The sequence below is a fragment of the Melozone crissalis genome, unplaced genomic scaffold, assembly GCF_028551555.1.
Source record: "Melozone crissalis strain CALT ecotype California unplaced genomic scaffold, PUWL_Pcris_2 ptg000006l_1, whole genome shotgun sequence".
In the NCBI taxonomy this organism is placed as follows: domain Eukaryota; kingdom Metazoa; phylum Chordata; class Aves; order Passeriformes; family Passerellidae; genus Melozone; species Melozone crissalis.
The window spans coordinates 29,824,895-29,844,302 of record NW_026535784.1 but is presented as its reverse complement, the minus strand read 5'-3'; the positions used below and the strand labels follow the sequence as shown (position 1 = coordinate 29,844,302).

The 19,408-nt window shown below is 36.3% G+C and overlaps 1 protein-coding gene across 8 annotated transcripts in view; it reads left to right on the top strand.

Moving 5' to 3' along the window:
• Positions 1-19,408, top strand: part of WDR17 (WD repeat domain 17) — a 56,235-nt gene that overhangs the window by 27,908 nt on the left and 8,919 nt on the right. For 7 of the 8 annotated variants that reach the window (XM_054296073.1, XM_054296072.1, XM_054296071.1 and 4 more), the window contains 14 exons: positions 211-302; positions 4,618-4,700; positions 5,596-5,682; positions 6,415-6,579; positions 7,454-7,656; positions 7,793-7,942; positions 8,050-8,180; positions 10,018-10,143; positions 12,308-12,463; positions 12,740-12,804; positions 13,185-13,317; positions 14,534-14,625; positions 15,765-15,864; positions 16,969-17,108. In XM_054296073.1, coding sequence (XP_054152048.1) covers positions 211-302; positions 4,618-4,700; positions 5,596-5,682; positions 6,415-6,579; positions 7,454-7,656; positions 7,793-7,942; positions 8,050-8,180; positions 10,018-10,143; positions 12,308-12,463; positions 12,740-12,804; positions 13,185-13,317; positions 14,534-14,625; positions 15,765-15,864; positions 16,969-17,108 — 1,723 coding nt within the window. The remainder of the gene's footprint in view (positions 1-210; positions 303-4,617; positions 4,701-5,595; positions 5,683-6,414; positions 6,580-7,453; positions 7,657-7,792; positions 7,943-8,049; positions 8,181-10,017; positions 10,144-12,307; positions 12,464-12,739; positions 12,805-13,184; positions 13,318-14,533; positions 14,626-15,764; positions 15,865-16,968; positions 17,109-19,408) is intronic. The other variant, XM_054296074.1, reaches the window with a different exon arrangement.

The following is a 19,408-nucleotide window of genomic DNA, read 5'->3' as shown; positions in this document are numbered from 1 at the left end:
ACCATTCCTCAAAACAGGAATGTAGAAAAGCAGGTCAGGCTTTCACTGAAATTGATGTTTGTGACTTAGTAGCAAATGCTAGCCTCATGTTCATGTACCATTGATGGCTTATGTTCATATTACATTTCTTCAATTTAAAGCAAAACCATTGTTAAACAATCTTGTGATTTTATACTTATTGTAATATTTTATAAACATCTCTCTTTAAAGGAAATCTGAACTGCATAGCAGGTGGGACATCCAGAAATGGTGCCTTTATCTGGGATATTCGAAAAGGCAAAATAATAACCAGATTCAGTGAGGTAAGATGGGATTGCTACTTTTTTTGTCTATATGAAATGCAAGTTAGTCATTCCCTCTAGTGTCCATAAGTAGAGATGGCCAAAGTACATATATTTTTAAAAGGTGCTATAGAATAAAAGTCTATGGAGTTATCTAGGTGCCAGTTTACATGTGTGGCAGAAGTATTTTTACTTCCTCGGAATGGGTTTGTAATATGAGAGTGGTGAAGCACCAGATGGACTCCATTATCTTAAAATTGGTCTTGTAGGGATACGTGGCAAAAGCATTACTAATTCCTTAACTGTGTAAACATATATGGACATACAGACTCAGCATCAATATTTTCAAACATAAGGGCCAGAAAAAACTTGAAGTACCTGAAGCCTAGATCAGTAAAGCTCCATTTTGCAGCACACTAAGCAATATGACTCATTCAGTGGCTTGCCTTGTATTACCTGAAATTTATCCAGGCATTTTTAAGTCCTGAAATAATAGCATAATGTTTACTGGCAGAAAGAGTTGTGTAATATTATGCTGTAGTATTTTACACTATTTTGTGTATTCCTGGTATATAGCTGTGATCTTCAGATTATACAGACATCATCATTTAAGTATAGGATCCACATCAATGTACAAGGGATGATCTTTAAGAAGAGAGGTGGGGGAGTGAGGAGAGGCACGAGCAGAAAACAAATATACCTACCTTCAGGAGTTCTGGCATTCTAATACTGATATTGGCATTTGTGCTAATAAATATCTTTTCTGTAATACTGGTCCTGATACACATCCCAATTAAGTTTTCTCATGCCACAATTTTTCATGCCCATATACTTCATTATTCCAACAAGTAACTAACCTTTATTCAGAATCACTGGATGATTAATGTTGGAAGGGACAACAGGGAGTCATTTGGTCCAACCTCCCTGCTCAAGCAGGGTCATCCTAGAACACTTTGCACAGGATTGCATCCAGATGGTTCTGGAATATCTCCCGAGAGGGAGACTCCCCAACCTCTCAGGACAGTTTGTTCCAGTGCTTGGTCACTTACACAAGTGTAAGTGAAGTTCTTCCTCATGTTCAGTTGGAACTTCCTGTGCGTCAGTTTCTGCCCATTGCCCCTTGATTGGCACTACTGAGCAGTGCCTGGCTCCATCCTCTTGGCATGCTCCCATCAGATACTGACAGACATTGATTATCGCCTCTCAGTTGTGACTTCTCAAGACTGAATAGGCCCAGCTCTCTCAGCCTTTTCTTCTAAGAGAAATAATTTTTGTTGACCCCTATTGAACCCTCTCCACAAGTTCCATATCTCTCTTTAACTGAAGACAAAACTGGGCACAATTCTGTCCTCACCAGGGCAGAATAGAAGAGCAGGATCACCTCCTGGATGGTGCCCTGCTGGAATGCTCTTCCTAATGCGCCCCAGGACACCATTGGCCTCTTGGCCACAAGGTCACACTGCTGCTCATGGACAGCTTGGTGTCCACCAGGACTCCCACTCCACCCTCCTTCTCCACAGAGCTGCTTTCCAGTGGATCAGCCCCGCCTGTGCTGGTACATGAGTTTATTCTTCCCCAGGTACAGGACCCTGCAGTTGCCTTTGCTGAATTTCAGCTGGTTCCTCTCTGCCCACCTCTCCAACCTGCCAAAGTCCCTCTGAAGGGCTGCACAGTACCCTGGGGTATTGGTCACTCCTCCCAGCTTTGTGCAGCTTTGTGTTGTCAGTCAACTTGCTGAGGATGCATCTGCCCCTTTATCAAGTCATTGATGAACAACCTATACAATTCTGGGACTGGTATTGAATCTTGGGGGCCATCACTAGTGATAGGCTTCCAACTAGAGCCTGTGCCACTGATTACGACCCCCTGGGATCTGCTGTTCAGCCAGTTTTCCATCCACCTCACTGTCCACTCATCCGCTCCACACTTTCTGAGTTTGACTATGAGGACTTTGTCAGAGACAGTATTGAAATTCTTGATGAAGTCAAGGTGAGCAATATACACTGTTCTCCCCTCATCATCCCTTGAGGTGAGGCTAATTGGTTAGTAGTTCCCTGGGTCTTCCTCTTTCTTTTTGGAGACTGGAGTGACATTTGCTTTCTTACAGTTCTCTCCTCAGACACCTCTCCAGATTGCCACAGCCTTCCTTTCAAAGATGGCCATGAGCAGCCTCGCTGTGGTGATACTCTTTCAGCATTTTTGGATGCATCCTGTCAGGGCCCATGGACCTTGGATGTCAAGTTTTTCTGTGTGTTCTCTAACCCAGTTCATCTTGATCAAGGGAAAGTATTGCTTCCAGCATTCTTCTATGGTGGTCCCTTGAGTCAGAGACTCTTGAGAGCTGGTTCAGTCAGTGAAGACTGTTGTAAAGAAATTGTTCAATAACTCTGCCTTTTCTGCATCCTCTGCTACCAGGGTCCTCCCTCCATTTAGTAATGGGCCTACATTATCCTTGGTTTTCCTTTTGTTATTAATAGAGCTGAAGAAGGACTACTTCTTCTCCTTGACATCCTTGGCCAGACTTAATTCCAGATGAGCCTTTGTGCTCCTTATCTCCTTTCTACTTATTCTGCCAGCCTCTCTGTATTAATTCCAAGGGGCCTGACCCTGCTTCTATCTCCTGTGCATTTACTACGTGTGCTTAAGTAATGACAGAAGTTCTTTGATCATCCATGAAGATCTCTTGCCCCCTTTCTCCAATTTCTTGCTCATCGGGGTGCATTGTTTTGAGCCTGGAGGAAACGATCCTTGAATATCAACTGGTTCTCTTGGACCTTTTTCCCTGCAAGATGTGTTCCCATGGAACTGTTCAAAGAAAATCCCTGAAGAGACTAAAGGTAGCTCTGCTCAAGTCCATGACTGTGTCTTACTTGCTGCCCTGCTTCCACCTTGCTTGATACTGAACTCCACAGTCTCAATAGTCATTACAGCCAAGGGTTCCCCCAACCTTTATATCTCTCACAAGGTTTTCCCTGTTTGTTAGTATGAGATTCAAGCAGCACAAGATTCCTTGTGGAATCCTACACTACCTATGACAGGAAGTTGTCATTAACACTTTCCAGGAACCTCTTGGACTCTGTACTTCACTGTGCTGCTTCTCCAGCAGATGTGAGGGTAGTTAAAGTGCCCCACAAGGACTAGTGACTGTGACTTTGGGGCTGCTTCTAGCTGGCTGTAGATGGCTTCATCCACTTCTTTTTACCTATCAAGCAGCCTATAGCAAACACCCACAACAGTGTCTTTTATCCAAACCATAAGCTCTCGACTTGCCCATTATCCAGTCCAAGACAGAGCTTGGTACATCCTAAGTGTTGCCTCACACAGGGGAAAATTCCACCAATGTGACTTTCTGGCCTGTCTTTCCTAAACATTATGTAGCCTTTTGTGGCAACATTCCAGTCATGCAAGCTATCCCACTGTGTCTCTGTAATCACAGTGTACACAAAGGCTTGTGACTGCACACAGATCTCTAGTTCATCCAGTTTGTTCCCTATACTGTGTCTGTTGGGGTACAGGCATCTAACAGAAGTATTTGATTCTGTCCATATCCCAGTGGAGGTGCAAAGGGATTCCCTGTAGTTCTGTCTAATGATTACTTCTTTGGCTGCTTGTGCTTGCTCCAGATACTGTCTCTTAAGCCTCCTAATGCTACTAGAGTGGTTTCTATGGTTCTCTCCTTCCCTACACATTCTCTCTGGCAAGCCTGGCCTTGGTCTCTTTCCAAACTAGTTTAAAGCTCTTGCAGTGAGCCCTGTGAACTCCTGAACTAAGATCCTTTTTGTCTTTGGAGACAGCTGAACCCCATTTGTTGCCACCAGGCTTGGTATTGTATAAACTGACCCATGATCAAAACCCTGAAAACCATGCTGGTAACACCAGCATCAAGTCCTGTTGTTCATCTGCATGATCTCCCTGTTTCTTGCCACATCATTCCCTGCAACTGGCAGGAGAGAACACAACTTATGCTTCACATCTCTCAAGTTGTTGCCTCAAGGCCCAAAGGCCCCTCTTGATTGTCCACAATGTTGTTTGTTTAACTTTCAGGTTTATATAGTTACAGATTGCTCATTCTTCATCTTGACCTGATATTGTCTCTTAGATCCTGGAGGCTATAATGGTTTTACTACATATCTCCATAGTCCCAATGTTTTGGACTTGGATTCTCAAACATCCAGCTTATATTGGGTACTCATTATCATGTGGTTTAGTACAGTATACTATACTGGGAGAAAAGGACTGAAGACCATAGAAGAATAAAGTAAAAAAGATGAGTCAATAGATGAGAGAAAAAGGGGTGAATTATTTCTTATTGATAGGTATTTTGCATTTTTTGAAGCATGGAAAGAATGGAATCTTCTGCATTGCCTGGAGTCATAAAGATTCCAAAAGAATAGCAACCTGCAGCAGTGATGGATTTTGGTGAGTGTTATTGGAAGAAAACAAATGGCTAAATGCACTTCTCAAGTCCATAAATTTTGACAGTACTCTCAATTAATTTAAAAACTTTTCTTACTGGACAAAACTTAAATTCTATTACTCTTCTGTACTTGTTAGGGTACATTTTTCATGATTTAAAAAAAAAAATAAAGGAAATGTTTTCAATAGGAAGAGTGTCTAAGACACACTGATAGTGAAATTAAATAGTGATTTTTATTTGGACAAGAATATCCTTCTAGGTTTCTTATCTGTAGAGGACACTTTTCGAAAGATATCCAACTTTACTTGTCTTAATTTTAAAATTTTATTTAGTTTGTTGTTTCAAGGACTAAAAAGTATTATTTTAGAATTAAATAACCACAAGTGCACTATCACAGGAGTATAATACCCCCTTTCTAAAAATGCATGAATGTCCATTGAAACCAATTTTGCAAATATTGTTTTCAGTGCATCTTAAAAATCTTTCTTCATTTGTTTCCTCTGCTACCTGTGTCATTCCATTCCTGAACATAATGGGCAGAAATTTTAGAAAATAATTAACTTTCTTTTTAATTCATAAAGATCTATTTGTACCTTAAAGCCATGACTACAGCTTTGATTCTGGGCTATGAGATATTTTCAAGAAATATGTACCACAGTGAACATCTTTAAAGCCCCTCTGAAGAAACATAGATAACTGAAGTGAAGTTAGATGTTGTACAGTCAACATCCAGTTAAATGTTGTGATTGAGGGGCTGATATTGTTTGTGACCGTTTCTCCGATTCTTTGTGTACACATTTTTGCTCTCTGGTTTATTTGCACAGAATAAAACCTAATTTTTGATAGCCTACCCAGAATGTATTTTTCCTTATAATATCACATTGTAATTGTTTTCAGTATTATTCGAACCATTGATGGCAATGTTCTTCACAAGTACAAACATCCAGCTGCAGTGTTTGGCTGTGATTGGAGTCAAAACAACAAGTAAGTAAAAATTAACCCAACGAATTGACAACATTTACTATTTAAATTGATTACCAGTAAAGTAACACAAATTTATGTAGAATGTGATATTCACTGTGATAGTTAAACACTGAAAATATCTATTCCAAAGTAGGTTATGCCTATTGCAGCTCTCTCTTCCCAGTAGTATATTTGATTGACTACCATGAACTTTCTTAACTTTCAAAGGAGGATCATTTCATATTGATGAGAAAAAAATTATCTAGCTGAATATATAATGGGCGAGAAGAGGGGGGAAGACATTCAATACCAGGAAAGAGAGGTCTAGAGGTGTAGATTGGTGTCCTTGAAATGACTGCTAAGGTGAAAATGTAGCAGTCATTTCAAGGACACCAATCTACACCTCTAGACCTTTGTGATTACATGTAAATTTTGTAGATAATTCCTAATAATGAATGAGAACTTTTGGAAAAAAAAAATTCTAGTAATTTGATTTAATCATAGTTGTGTATTGGGTGCATAGTCAGACGAGTGCAAATATATTCCCCATTGCCACTAAAGGATCTTTGTCAGGTTTATTCTGATTTAGTTTTTTTAATCAGATTATCAATAGTTACATCTTGAAGAGATGAAGGAGAAGTAAAAAATTGCTATTTAAAAAAAATAATTTCAAATTGCACATCTATTTTTTTTAAATTCGAAGAAGCTTTTATCATCTCTGTGACCAAGGATTTTGCTGTTTTTATTTTGCAGAGATATGATAGCTACTGGTTGTGAGGATAAAAATGTTCGTGTTTATTACTTGGCAACCAGCTCTGATCAACCATTGAAAGTTTTTACTGGGCATACTGCAAAGGTGTTTCATGTACGGTGGTCTCCTCTCAGAGAAGGAATCCTCTGCAGTGGCTCTGATGATGGGTGAGTATTTCTGAATTGTTAGAAAACTTAAAACTCAAGCAGGACTATTGGAGAAACTTACATCTTTGCTTGTAATGGTGTTGTCAATACTTAATAATCTAAATCTCTGTCTTGTTCAGATACAGGTTTTAGCTGTGCTCTTAGCTTCATGTAGTATTTGGACTGCAGGATCATTATCTAAAATAGTCACAACTGCTGCAGTAGTGCAAGTTTCCATATGCTTTCCCAAAAGTAGGCTCAGGCTTGATACTGTTAGTGTGAGGAATAGCACAAGGAGGATGCCACATGCTTACATTACATCTAAAGAAACAGGTGCAAGACCTGCCCTTATTTGATATTTTTCAAAAGTGTACTTAAGTAGAATCTGCAGAGAATTTTAATGAGTATTGTATCTTTCTGGTTTTTTGTTTGATGCCATTGCTTTTGAGGGAGGGCGCATCAGTCCATGGTAAGCAGAAGGAAGCATTTTTCTATGATTCTAAGCCACTTCCCTGCAGAATATACAAGATATTTTTGTAAAGTTTGGAGTGTTGGCTTCTATTGCTTTCCCATTATCATTCATTACAGGTTTATGTTTGAAGCAAAATCTATTAGTTCATAGTGCAATGATTCATGACAAAAGACAACCTGATAGCAAATTTCTTGACAATAAAATACATTGAAGAGGACCGGCCCTAGAATCGAACCATGATGACCATTGCTGCTGACCAGTTGCCAGCCAGATGTAGCCCCTTCCACTACAACTCTTTGAGCCCTGTTGTGATGCAAATAAATATTCTGATAAATTTGAAGTTTAAAATATTGCTTTAGTAGAGAGATAATTATATTTCAATAGGTGATCTGATGTAAATTGTTCTCTTTTATCCTGTTTCAGTACCGTTCGGATATGGGATTATACACAAGATGCTTGTATAAATGTTCTTAGTGGACATACAGCTCCAGTACGGGGACTGATGTGGAATCCTGAAATTCCTTACCTTCTAATATCTGGCAGTTGGGACTATACAATTCGAGTCTGGGACACAAGAGATGGAACATGTTTGGACACGGTTTATGATCATGGTGCAGATGTGTATGGTAATATCTTTTAAATTTTGTTTTATTTCTGTATTGAAATGCATTCTAATAGGGTTTGAAATTTATAAAGTAATTTAATCAAACAGGTTATTACATAAACTTATTTCACTACATTTTAAAATATCCCCTGTACTAGGATTAACGTGTCATCCTAGTCGTCCATTTACGATGGCATCTTGCTCTCGTGATTCCACTGTGAGACTCTGGTCATTGACACCTCTTATAAACCCTCTACAAATAAATATCATAACAGACAGATGTTGGGATGATATTATCGGCAATACAGGTAAGCAAATTGTATAAGCCATTGTTTTAATTTTCTTTATGTTAATATTCCTATTCCTTTGGTTGTTTTGTATTTTAATTTCATATATAAATCTTTGTGTGTGTTAGATCGCGCCGTGGAGTCTGGAGCTCCTCCTTTGCTGTGTGGTAAAGTTTCCAGGGATATTAAACAAGAATTGGAAAAATTGTCAGGAAGTCTTCAAGGAAAAAAACTAAGGTGGTTTTCAGAATTTTTTTCAGTAAGTATTCTGCCAAATTAGGGATGTTGTTAATGCACATGACTTTCTTTTCTGAAGTCAGAATCTAAAATTGAGATTTCTTTTTTCTCTACCATTTTTTTCTCTCTTTCTTGAAGGGAGCTTAGAAAATAGACAGAAATAAGTTTATTTCTGACCAGGTCAGCATATAAAAGTGTCCATGATTTAATTGTTTGTCAGTTGTGAAAAACAAATTTCACTAATTTAGCTTTGCAAAAAACAAATCAGCTTTCTGCAAAGTTAAATTAGTGAAATAATATAATTTTCTATAGGAAAGGTTAATTTGACAGCAATTTGCTATTGAAGAAAATGAAATTATGTGCTTAATCAAACTGCATTAGAGTTTTTATTAAAAGAACACCTTCATTACTGACAAGTTTTTAACTGCCCTGTGTCTGTCCCCAAACTGCTTTTTATGTTTTAGGAACTGTAGATCCAGATGACCTGTGCCTCAGTATCCATCTACTGCCTTTTCTCCATTGCATAGTAATATTTTCTATAAATTGCTGCAGCTTCTCAGTGCAAATGAGTTAAAAACTATGGGTTCCTTTGAGTTCTTACCTGAATAGAAGCTGTACTTGAGGTACAGCAAAGACAAAATTACTTGGAACTACAGGTTCTACTACTACTGAAACTTGTGTCCAATACTGTTGTAATTTAAATCAAAACACTGTTCTAAAAAGACCTAGTTCATCCAAAGTATTTGGTTTGAGTTCTACCTAAATTGAAGTGGATAACGGAGAAATGATGAAACAATCTTTCTCAATTTCAAAATGAGACATTTTCTCTTTTGTTAAAAATATATTTATGGAATTCTTAGTTTTTTATTAGTTATAAATTTTGATTTCCCTTGTTGATTTGACAGTAAAACTGTTTTAAGAATACTAGAATTTTCCAAGAACAAAAGCTTTTTTGATCAGGTATGGGCAGTGCTTTTTGACTCCAGAAAAGGAGGTATTGTGCTAAACTGTGAGGAATCTGATAAGAGATTTAGGGGAGAGAAAAAAGAGAGAGTAGTCTCTTTTATTATTTTTTTGGGGAGAGACAGGGGGGGAAGCAGGGAGGGAAGTTGGGTGGTTGAGGTTTCCTTAGTAGGATTTTATACTTTTTCCCAGCTCAGAAATAATTTGACTTCTAAACTTGTGATCCTGTTATTCTTAGAAAAGCTTCTTTAGATCAAAGGTTTAATGACTTTTTTAAGCTTTTGAATACTCACTCTCTTCCAGACTTCATTCAGTGTTAAACTGTTGTCCTGTTTCTACAGAAGGATTGATTCAAAGGCTAGACCAATAGAAATGCTTAAAATTTATTTTAAAACAATATTTTGTTCATATACCGTTATACTATACGTGTCTATTTTAAGATTTAATATTAAGATAGTAAACCAGGTTGTGACAGTCAAGCCCTGAAGTTCTTTTCTACCTGGCCCATGCCTTTGCTTTACAGAAAGTAGTAAGGAAGTCCTGGGTCAGCTCCTGCATGGCAGCAGCTGACTGTTGGTTTGTGCCAGCAGTAGACACAAGATAGCTTGCGTGTATTTGAGAGGAAAAGGGAAAACTAATGGTGAGCCCTCAGCTATGTCCACACATAACCAAATAGGTTCATGGATCTCACTGTATCTTTACAGCCTTCAAGAAGACTGAAGGACTGGTAGTCTCTTGAACTAACTCATGTTTTCATAATAAAGGTTCTAATATTGGAATTGTCTGAAATTGTATTTCTTGGAGTTGACTGACAAATGTTTTCCAATATCTTTATAAGTTCAAGTTTCTCTCTTGAACATAACTGTAATAAAACTCTTCTTCCCTAACAATTTTAGCCTCCAGGAGGCAGCAAAAATTTGTGGGATTTGGTTGCTGTAATAAAGGGACAGGATGACAGTTTGCTTCCACAAAACTACTGCAAAGGAATTATGCATATGAAACACCTCATTAGATTTAGACTGGTAAGTGAAGCACAAAGAGTATGTGAAAGTGGTTGTTAGTCCATGTAGTATTTCACTATTTAAAAATAACATTCAACGCTTTACAAAGGGTCACAACTTCATATCCAAAGATATTTGTGCAATACCAGTTCTTCACTGCAATACTTGTCTGTTACAATTGCATTCAGCTGAGTCTGTGTGACTTCATGCATACTCAGTGTTAAAATGCTAGGTTGTAGTTATTAACTAGAAAAGCAATTTCAAAACAAAATCAATTGCAAACAATCATCACTACAGTTTCAGCTATGAAGTGATTTGTCTTGCCTATTATATACACTGTACTTTTATGTTCAGTAAATTCAAATTATTTGTTTGTATAAACATGAAGTGTGCAGCTATGTTCAGATGTAAAGACGGGAATTCATGTCTGAAAACGGGGGAGACTCATCAGAAATATGTTCTGTAGCTCTCTGTAAGAAGGAATGGCAAGAAACTGTCCTTAATACAGATACACAGCTTAAGAATGACTTGGATGAGAAAGGGAAATTCAAGTGCTAAGCCATAAATTAATTAGTAGCTGCATTTATGAATATGCAAAGAGATACCCAGTTTGTGTAGAATATGAAGATTCATCATTCTGTCAGGAAGTTCTTAGGAGTACTGAAGAATCCCATACTCCAATAACTGGATTGTAAATAGAGGAAAGATGATCTACTGGTATGGATCAGGAAATGCACTTGCCAGCCCCAGGGCTAATACTTGCCAGGTATCACCTGTTGTTTGCTGTAAAATCACAGGCTTTTTTAGAGTGTCCTATGTTCCTTGTCACTCTCAAGTGATTAAAGTTTAGTAGTGTTGTTAACTGTAATAATAGCAGCTGCTCTGCAAATCCTATGAAGCTCTGTTTGTGTCTCCATGTGTCCAAAAAACCAATTTTCTCAGCCAGTTGGCCTGAGAAGACATTAAATCTTGACTTGTGCAGTGCCAGCAGTCTGTTTACCCCTGCAAAATTATTTCATGCATTTATAACTCCAGTGACCTAGAGTAACTACAGTAATTGCTGGTCATTCTGTGGACCTGAATTAAGTGTTCACATTAATTAAAAGCATTTTTTCCCCTTCTTGCTGACTCAAAATCGGTGTTTGAAATCTTTAAGAGAAAGTATGGGGTAGGGTAATGCTGCCTGCTTATTAAGGACTGCTAATATTCTCTTTTCCTTAGGAAACTAAATAATGGCACTGCAGCACCTATACATTTCAGGATGAAGTAATGATGTATAGCAGCTCTGGTTTTTCTGGTCTTAGTAAACAGAGGATGCATTGATGACTTTAGCATGAAAATAATAAAAAGTATAGAGGTGCTGAGATAAAAAAAATGTAGTACGTTTTTTTAAAAAACCAGATTCTTGAGAGCTGCCATTGGTCTACGTGGCAGTTTACTTTGGGGAAGAATGTTCAAAATTCATTCTCCATCTTCCATATACAGTTCTGCAAAGTCATGAATAGCCCAATGCCACCATTGTGCATTGAAGATAGAATTCAACTGAGAATTCTTGAAATGGGAATCTCCCTTTGTTTTGTTTGGTTTTTTTTCCCTGTACATATAATTCTGTTGCAGCTTGTTTCTCAGGCTCTGCCAGATAAAGAAATTAAGTCTTGTCTTCGCAACTAATATAAAAATTGCAGAAGTTGGGAATATAAATAATTTCTTGGCTATAAGGTTACTGGGGCATGACAGATCAGATCACAGAACTTGTTGTCTACCAGTTAAGCCTACTGTCTTTGTTATTTCTTTGTGTGGACATCATTATAATGGTAACACGTACAATTTTCAGCTCTCTATGGTTTATGTTCACAAATAGTTTTTTTTTTAGTTTCAAAATATCAAGATTTTTATGAGGGACATCTGGATGAATTACCATTATATATGAGAATAAATAAGTTATTATAGGAAGATAATAAATGAAAATGTATATGCACAATAAAACATTAACACATTTACTTTAACAATGTAAATATAGTTCACTGTAATCTCATTGAAATCTCTTTTAATTAGCCTTTTTGCTAATGTTTTTCTTAAATTATAACCATTATATTCTGCTGTAATATTTACCAATAGTTCATTCTTAAGGAAATTTTTTTTCATCACAGAAAACTTCTAAATCTTTTTTTTTTTTTTCCCTCAGTCCAAGGCACAAGAACTGACAACAGTAAAGATGTCTAAATTTGGAGGTGGTATTGGTGCACCCAGCAAAGAGGAAAGACTCAAAGAAGCTGCAGAAATACATTTAAGATTAGGACAAATTCAACGATATTGTGAGCTAATGGTAGAACTTGGAGAGGTAAAATATCAGAACACTATTGAAGAATAAAACTTATTGAAGTTTCTGAAAAAACAGCAACCCTAGCAAAGATGGGGAAGCAATGAATGGGTCACAAGTCCCCAGAAAAATAATCTTGTTCCACTTATTTTTAACATATGCAGTCTAAACCATAACTCATTCCTTATTTAACTTTGACAAATATGTTTTTAATGGAAGAAAAGTTACACTAGTTTAAAATATGGCTGCTTCTCAAATGGAAATTATCATGTTAAATGTATTATTGCTTTCTTCTAGTGGGACAAAGCTCTCTCAGTTGCACCTGGTGTATCAATGAAATATTGGAGGAAGTTAATGCAAAGGTAAGTTAACTAAAATATGATGGCAAATTGTAGCTTCAGTTCATAACAGGACTCAGACAAGTAGGAAGGATGGATACTATTACTAGATACAGTTGTCTTTTGTTCCAGCATTCTAGTGATGTTACTTTTTGTTCAGTAAGCTTTGAGATAGAACTGTGGAGAATTTCAATAATCTTGTGTACAAGAATCAAAGGGTTGAAAATAAATTGCAACTTTATAAACTCTTTCAGTGCAGTATTCACACTTTGTAAATCTGGAAAGGCAGATGGGTTTCAGTGAACTTTATTTGGCTTCATCTAACACCTACGCCATGTAGTTGGCTTAAGTGATTGTTCATATATATGGTTCCTTCTTGTTTATTTATTAATTTGTTTAATTAGGAGAGCTGATCAGTTAATTCAGGAAGAAAATGATGATGTCATCCCATACTGTATAGCTATTGGAGATGTGAAGAAACTGGTTTCATTCTTTACTTCAAGAGGTCAGCTTAAAGAGGCTCTACTTGTTGCACAGGTATAACTATACATATATACCAGTGTGGGAGATGTATTTATCTCTTAGCTTTTAAGTCAGAATGTGACATGCACATTTAAAAGGCAAAATAGCTGAATAATGATGCCCTAGTCTTTACTTTCATATGGTATTGACCAGTTTTTTTACAGAAATCACAAGAAGGAGGTACCTCACGTTTACAGATTTAAAGCCTGATTCTGCTAAACTGCAACAAATGACCATAATGTAAACCAATGTGTTCAATTTCAATTGAAATGGAACCTGATTTTAAACAGCTGGTATTGTCCTTAACATCAAATTCATGTAGGATTTGATTTCTCATTAATTTCTACTGAGAAATCATCTGTAGGTTTTAGCTAAATAATGTACAGAATGTAGCTTTGACACATGCTTATATTGTTTTGAACTATAGTTCAAACTATAGTGTTTGAACTTCAAAGCAAGTTAAAGCTCCAGAAAGATCTTAATTTTTCATGTAAGAGAGGTATTGCAGAGCTACCACAATTCATAGAATAATCTGTCTCAAAGGTTTAATAAGATAATAATGAGTAAAGTGACAAAATGCCAGGATTTACCTTCCTTTGTAACTGGGCCTTGAGGTTTAATGCTGTTGTCCCAGCTACATCTTCAAGCATGTGAAAGAATTTCAAGAAATTCACAGAATCAATTAGGTTGGAAAATATCTCTGAGATCACTGAGTCCATCCCTTTACCAACCACCACTTTGTCAACTGATTTCATTTTAACCCACACTCATCTCTTTGTATTTAATGTTAGAAATAAATTATTGTAAGATACAAAGAAAAGTTCACCTTAAGCCACTATATGCCAAATCTTTCCAGATTTGCTGGTTTACCTGCTGAGCAGTATCTATGGACTTCATCCTTCCCTCAGAGCTGCTTGCTACTTGGGGTGTAAAAATCAAGGTTGTAGCCTTCACCATCCATTATATCCAAATGCTGAAGAATCCTGCACCAGTGCATAGGAAGGAAGAAGTCTCTTGCTTCAGTAGAATTCTTGTATGGCTAGATAAAACTAGACTAAGATTTAGCTATGACTAAGTTAATTAGTTTATACAGTAAAATATTTTCTTTTTTATAACTGGGCTTTAGAATGATTTTTATGTATCTTAGATTATTTTTATTGTTATTGAAAAATTTCATTTCATCTTCAGTTTGAATTCTGCATTAATTAATCTATATTTTATTCACTTCCAGGCAGCTTGTGAAGGAAATATACAGATGTTGACACTCTCCACAACAAGTGGAACTTCAAATTCTGCTGGAAACAATGCAGATGATTATAATGAGTAAGTTGTTCTAGTATATAACTATAAAACTCATTTTACTGCAGAGTGTAAAGTCATTAAGGGTGATAAAGCAGAGTGGTTTAATTTGGCATCAGCAATGTAGTGTTCCACAAAATATTGCATCTTGTAGTACTTAGTGGAGTTACTAACTACCTGATGCTACACTTATTTCCCTGTTGTGCCTCCTGGCACAAAATGGATTTTTCATATGTGTGCATTATAATTATAAATGTCCTTTTCTCTTGCTTAATATGTAAGATGCATTCCTGTGCACTAAAATATATAGCATATTAACTGAGAACTTTTGGTGAGTAAGATTTAGCATTAACAAGTATTTGTGATCCCCTGTTATTACACACAATCTCCTCCTGAAGCTTTGCTCTTTGTCATAAGTGAAGGTTCTGGTAATGTAAAATAAAAATCAAACTGAGAGAGTAGGTTTAGATTAGATATTAGGAAAAAATCCTTTACTCTGAGGCACTGCAACAGGTTGCCCCGAGAAGCTGTGGCTGCCCCATCTCTGGAAGTGTTCAAGATCAGGTTGGAAGAGGCCCTGAGTAACCCAGTCTAGGGGAAGACATCCCTGCCCATGGCAGGCGGCTTGGAACAGAATGATCTTTAAGGTTCCTTCCAACATGAGCCATTTTATGATTCTCATTGTCCATGTCCATTAAAAAAAAAACCACAAATATGCACCTTGCCACAAATATGCACCCAGAACAGCACTCAAAAACCTGAATTAAATTATCAAGTTATAGTTGTAGTTAAAGAAAAACAGTTTGGAGGCTGTGTAGTTACTTCATTTACATAAGCAGTTTTTGAGCAATTAGAGAAGTACTAGTGCAGAGTTTACAGGTACAGATTGGATATCCAGGTATTTGATTTTCCTTCTGTCAATCTGAAGAGACATTTCCTACTGATGTAAACTTTGGGAAACTGACCCACCTTAGTATGTACCAACATAAGTAGTGGATAAAGCTCAAACAGATTGCATTTTTCAAGCTAGTAGTGTCATTATCTGTGAGCCAAATATAGCAACATTTATGGTACAGAAGCAAATGTGGTGAATTACATAAATCAAGACCCAAGGCACTCCAACCTTAAAGTGACCTTGTAGAATTTCTTTTTTGTTCTTGCAGTCTCCTGCAGAAGGTCAGTAAAGAACTGGCAGATTGGTATTTCCAGGATGGTCGTGCAGTGCTTGCAGCATGTTGTCATTTGGCTGTCGAAAATATAGAGGTAATTTTTTTTTCTTTAACAATGAAAAAGAATATTTACTTCCTTTTTACATCTCTACACATGTTTTAAAATGTATGTATCATATTCTAAAATGGTATTTGGCATTTGATTTTTCTATACTTATGCAAAGTTAGATAGTTATAGTATTAAAGTTAGTAGCAGAACTCCCTTGATTCTATTAAATTCAAGGTCTCTCTCATGCACAGAAGGTAGCATGTTGCTGCTGAATTTTATTTACAATATCTTGTTATATTAGACAAGGTAAGATACTTAAGTACCTTGGATATATACATCTAAGTGTTACTGTTTATGGTGACCCAAAATACCCATTCAAAACTGGAAGTTATTGTGCTAAAGAAGGTGCAATCATCCACCTTGAAGAATTTGCAGTCTAAATGAAGAAGTAAATAGGAAAAGAAAACCCCACGCCTCCGTACAAAAAATAGAACTGACATGTAGGAAACATTTTATTATGGTTTTTATTTGCTTGTAGTTTTACAAATTGTTTCTTTTCCTCATTTTAGCTGGATTTTGTTGTTGTTAGCTTAACATGTTTTTCCTCCTCTATCCCCCCCAAAAAATATAATTTCTTCCCAAAGAGAAATTGAGAATCAGTAAATTCCTATATTTCTAAACAGGCATATTTGAAGTTATTGTGTAGTCTCATAGGGTTTGACATTCTGCTGTGCCTATCAGTAACTGTGCTCAGAAAGAGTAAGAACAGGACAATCCTTCCTGTTTTCTGGGGGTTTTGAGTCTCCTTTCATTGAAAGAGAGGGGGAAATATAATCTCTGAATGCTAGTGTCCTTAAGATTAGATCGAATTCCTAGCATGCATTTTAGGTATTGTATTTATGTGATCTCTTCAGCTGAATAAAGGAAGATACTGCTAAAGGAAATCTATTTGGTTGTTTAAAAGCACATTGACATATGGTGCACAGTTATTTACTCATTCAAGAGACCCAAAATATATAAAATTTGGTTTAACTATTGCATATTTTGTCCATCTGTAAAAAGTGTCATAAGTGAATGTCCTATGCTCAACATGATGAATGGCCAAAACTGCTTCTGTCCTTTAATGATATAATTTTTTCATTGAGCAAGCTTGCGATGGCAAACCTGATTCGTGGAAATGAACTGGAGCTGGCAATCAGTGTGGGTACTGTCTTGGGAGAAAGTGCAGCACCAGCAACACATTATGCCCTAGAATTACTAGCAAGAAAATGTATGACAGTAATAACATGGTAAGAATTTCTTAATCCAAAGATTTTTTTTAATTTTCTGCGTGACAAAGCAATCAAGGTGTGTCATTGTGAAACTTTTGTAGAGATTAAATCACAATGGGATGGAAGAATAAAAATTGCTGCTTGAATAAGAATTGCTGTATTAGACCTTTGAAGTACAGGGCATGCAAATATTCTGCTTTAATCTCAAAATATATTCTGTATGCATTGTAAATGAGAGAGGAGTCATTGTCAGAGTATAAAACCCACTGAAAAAAACACCCTAGATACTTGGGCAATAGGTAGCTTATGAAGTCCTAGTTTTTACTGAGTAAAAAGAACTGCTTCAAAAAAAGTGAGGCTGGAACTGAGTTAAAAAGTCAAAAGGAACAGCTCAAGTAGGATATATGAAGTGATTTTTAAGTAGTTGATTGAAAAATATAAAACTATGAGTCTGAGGAATTATCTTCTATTGGTATTAGGAACACAAGACGACTGCAATGATTTAAGGATGAAACAAGATTGCTGTTTAGTTGCACAGGAGTAACTTCTCTCTTGCATATAGGGGAAGGCTTCTGTGGCAAATTTTCTTTTCCTCATTGTAGTGGTTTTACTTTGAAAAAATCAGCTTCTTGTTTTTCTGTCTAACAATGAAAAAGCAGGAAACCTTTCTAAGGTGTATTTGGCAGCTGTATAACTGGTTTGTAATTAACATTTCACAAAAAATGTGTACATAAACTGTTAAGGATCAGTTTTTCTTCTACAGTTAGTATTTGCTAATGTATTTAGAGAGAAACATAGTGGAACTCCTCTGCCTTAGAGAGGAGATTAGAACGTTAGAATATTTAGCTTTCATTAGACAATGAAGCATTGTAGAAAAAGATAAAATAAGAAACTGGTGACTTGCTGCTTTCGTTTTGCAGTGGTTTAGCATGTCTGCATTGCACCAATCTTAATAGAGTTGTTTTGGCAACTCCATCTGCAGCTTTTAAGGTTTCTGAAGCTCTTTCATTGTTAAGGGTGATTTTTATGTAGCCTCCAATAGGAATTACTGGAGTTAAAGAAACAGTGCATATTTTTTCCAGTTCATAACAAAAGCTTGTTCTGATCTCAGGGCTGTAATTACTGCTTATAATGGTATGGCATCTATGTGTATGTCCATAAAGGTGCTGTAAGCTTATAGCATGTGTACACTGAAGTCTACGTGGTGATAAAGTCTGTACATGATAAAATTTTAAAGTGATGTACTGCATATTGCCCAAGTATATATCTGGACTTTTCAATGGGTTTCACACACTGTGCTGAACACCTTGCAATCCTGGATTCTGATTTTCAGCCTTGCAGCATATTTTTTATATTCTGTAGGAAAAGATCAGAGATTCATGAATCTCTTTGTTTTGTAATAAAGGGATTTTCACACAGCATAATCCCTTTAGTTAACTGCACTCATAAGATCATGTATAGGGAAGGTGGAGTTCAAGGGTCTCTGATATTTGAAGGGCTCCCTTCTTAAATTTACTGGTAGTTATGCTGAGGGATATATCAGTTGGAAACATTTCACTGTAGTGAAGCACTTTATTGTAGACAGCAAAAGGAGTACCAGAAGGATCCTGATGAATTAATAAAGAAATCAGTTACTGAATGGTGGAATGTTTCTTGGGTTTTGGTTGGTTGTTTTTAGAAATGCTCTAAAATATAAAATCAAGCAAAAAAAAAAAAAAAAAAAAAAACCAAAACCAAAAACCCCCTAAACATTCATGCACTTTCTCAAATCTAAAGCCTTGAGAAAATGAGTGAATGTTTAAGGACACATTTTTGTTTGTATTTAACACCTAAATATTGTCAAAAGCAGCTTTCTACTATTCAAAAAGCTAGTCATATTTTACCAGAGATACTGAATTCTGCATTTGCAGACTTAGCCACCTTGTTTTGATCTTTATACCAACAGTATTTTCAGTTTAATTCTTAAAAATCATTCCAGTTTCTTAGAATCTCTAGGTTCTTAAAAATCATTCCAGGTAGCACAACTTGTAGGCCATTATCTTCTTTGAAGTACCTTTTTTCAAATGAATATTTGATTTCAGTTTTTTGACAAGAAAATTTCTAATAACTTAAAAAATGTTTAAATTGCTTATTAAGATTAGTACATATAAGTAAGTGATCTTGAATATTGCTTAAGAACTTGTGAAATATCCTAGATTCTGGAAGAATGCTTCTGTAACTTGGAAAAGTAGCTGTTGCACAGTAATATTATGACAGATTTTCTAAAGACCTTTTGGCATGAGTTTCTTTATGTTGTCAAAAGGCATAAAATAGAAAGC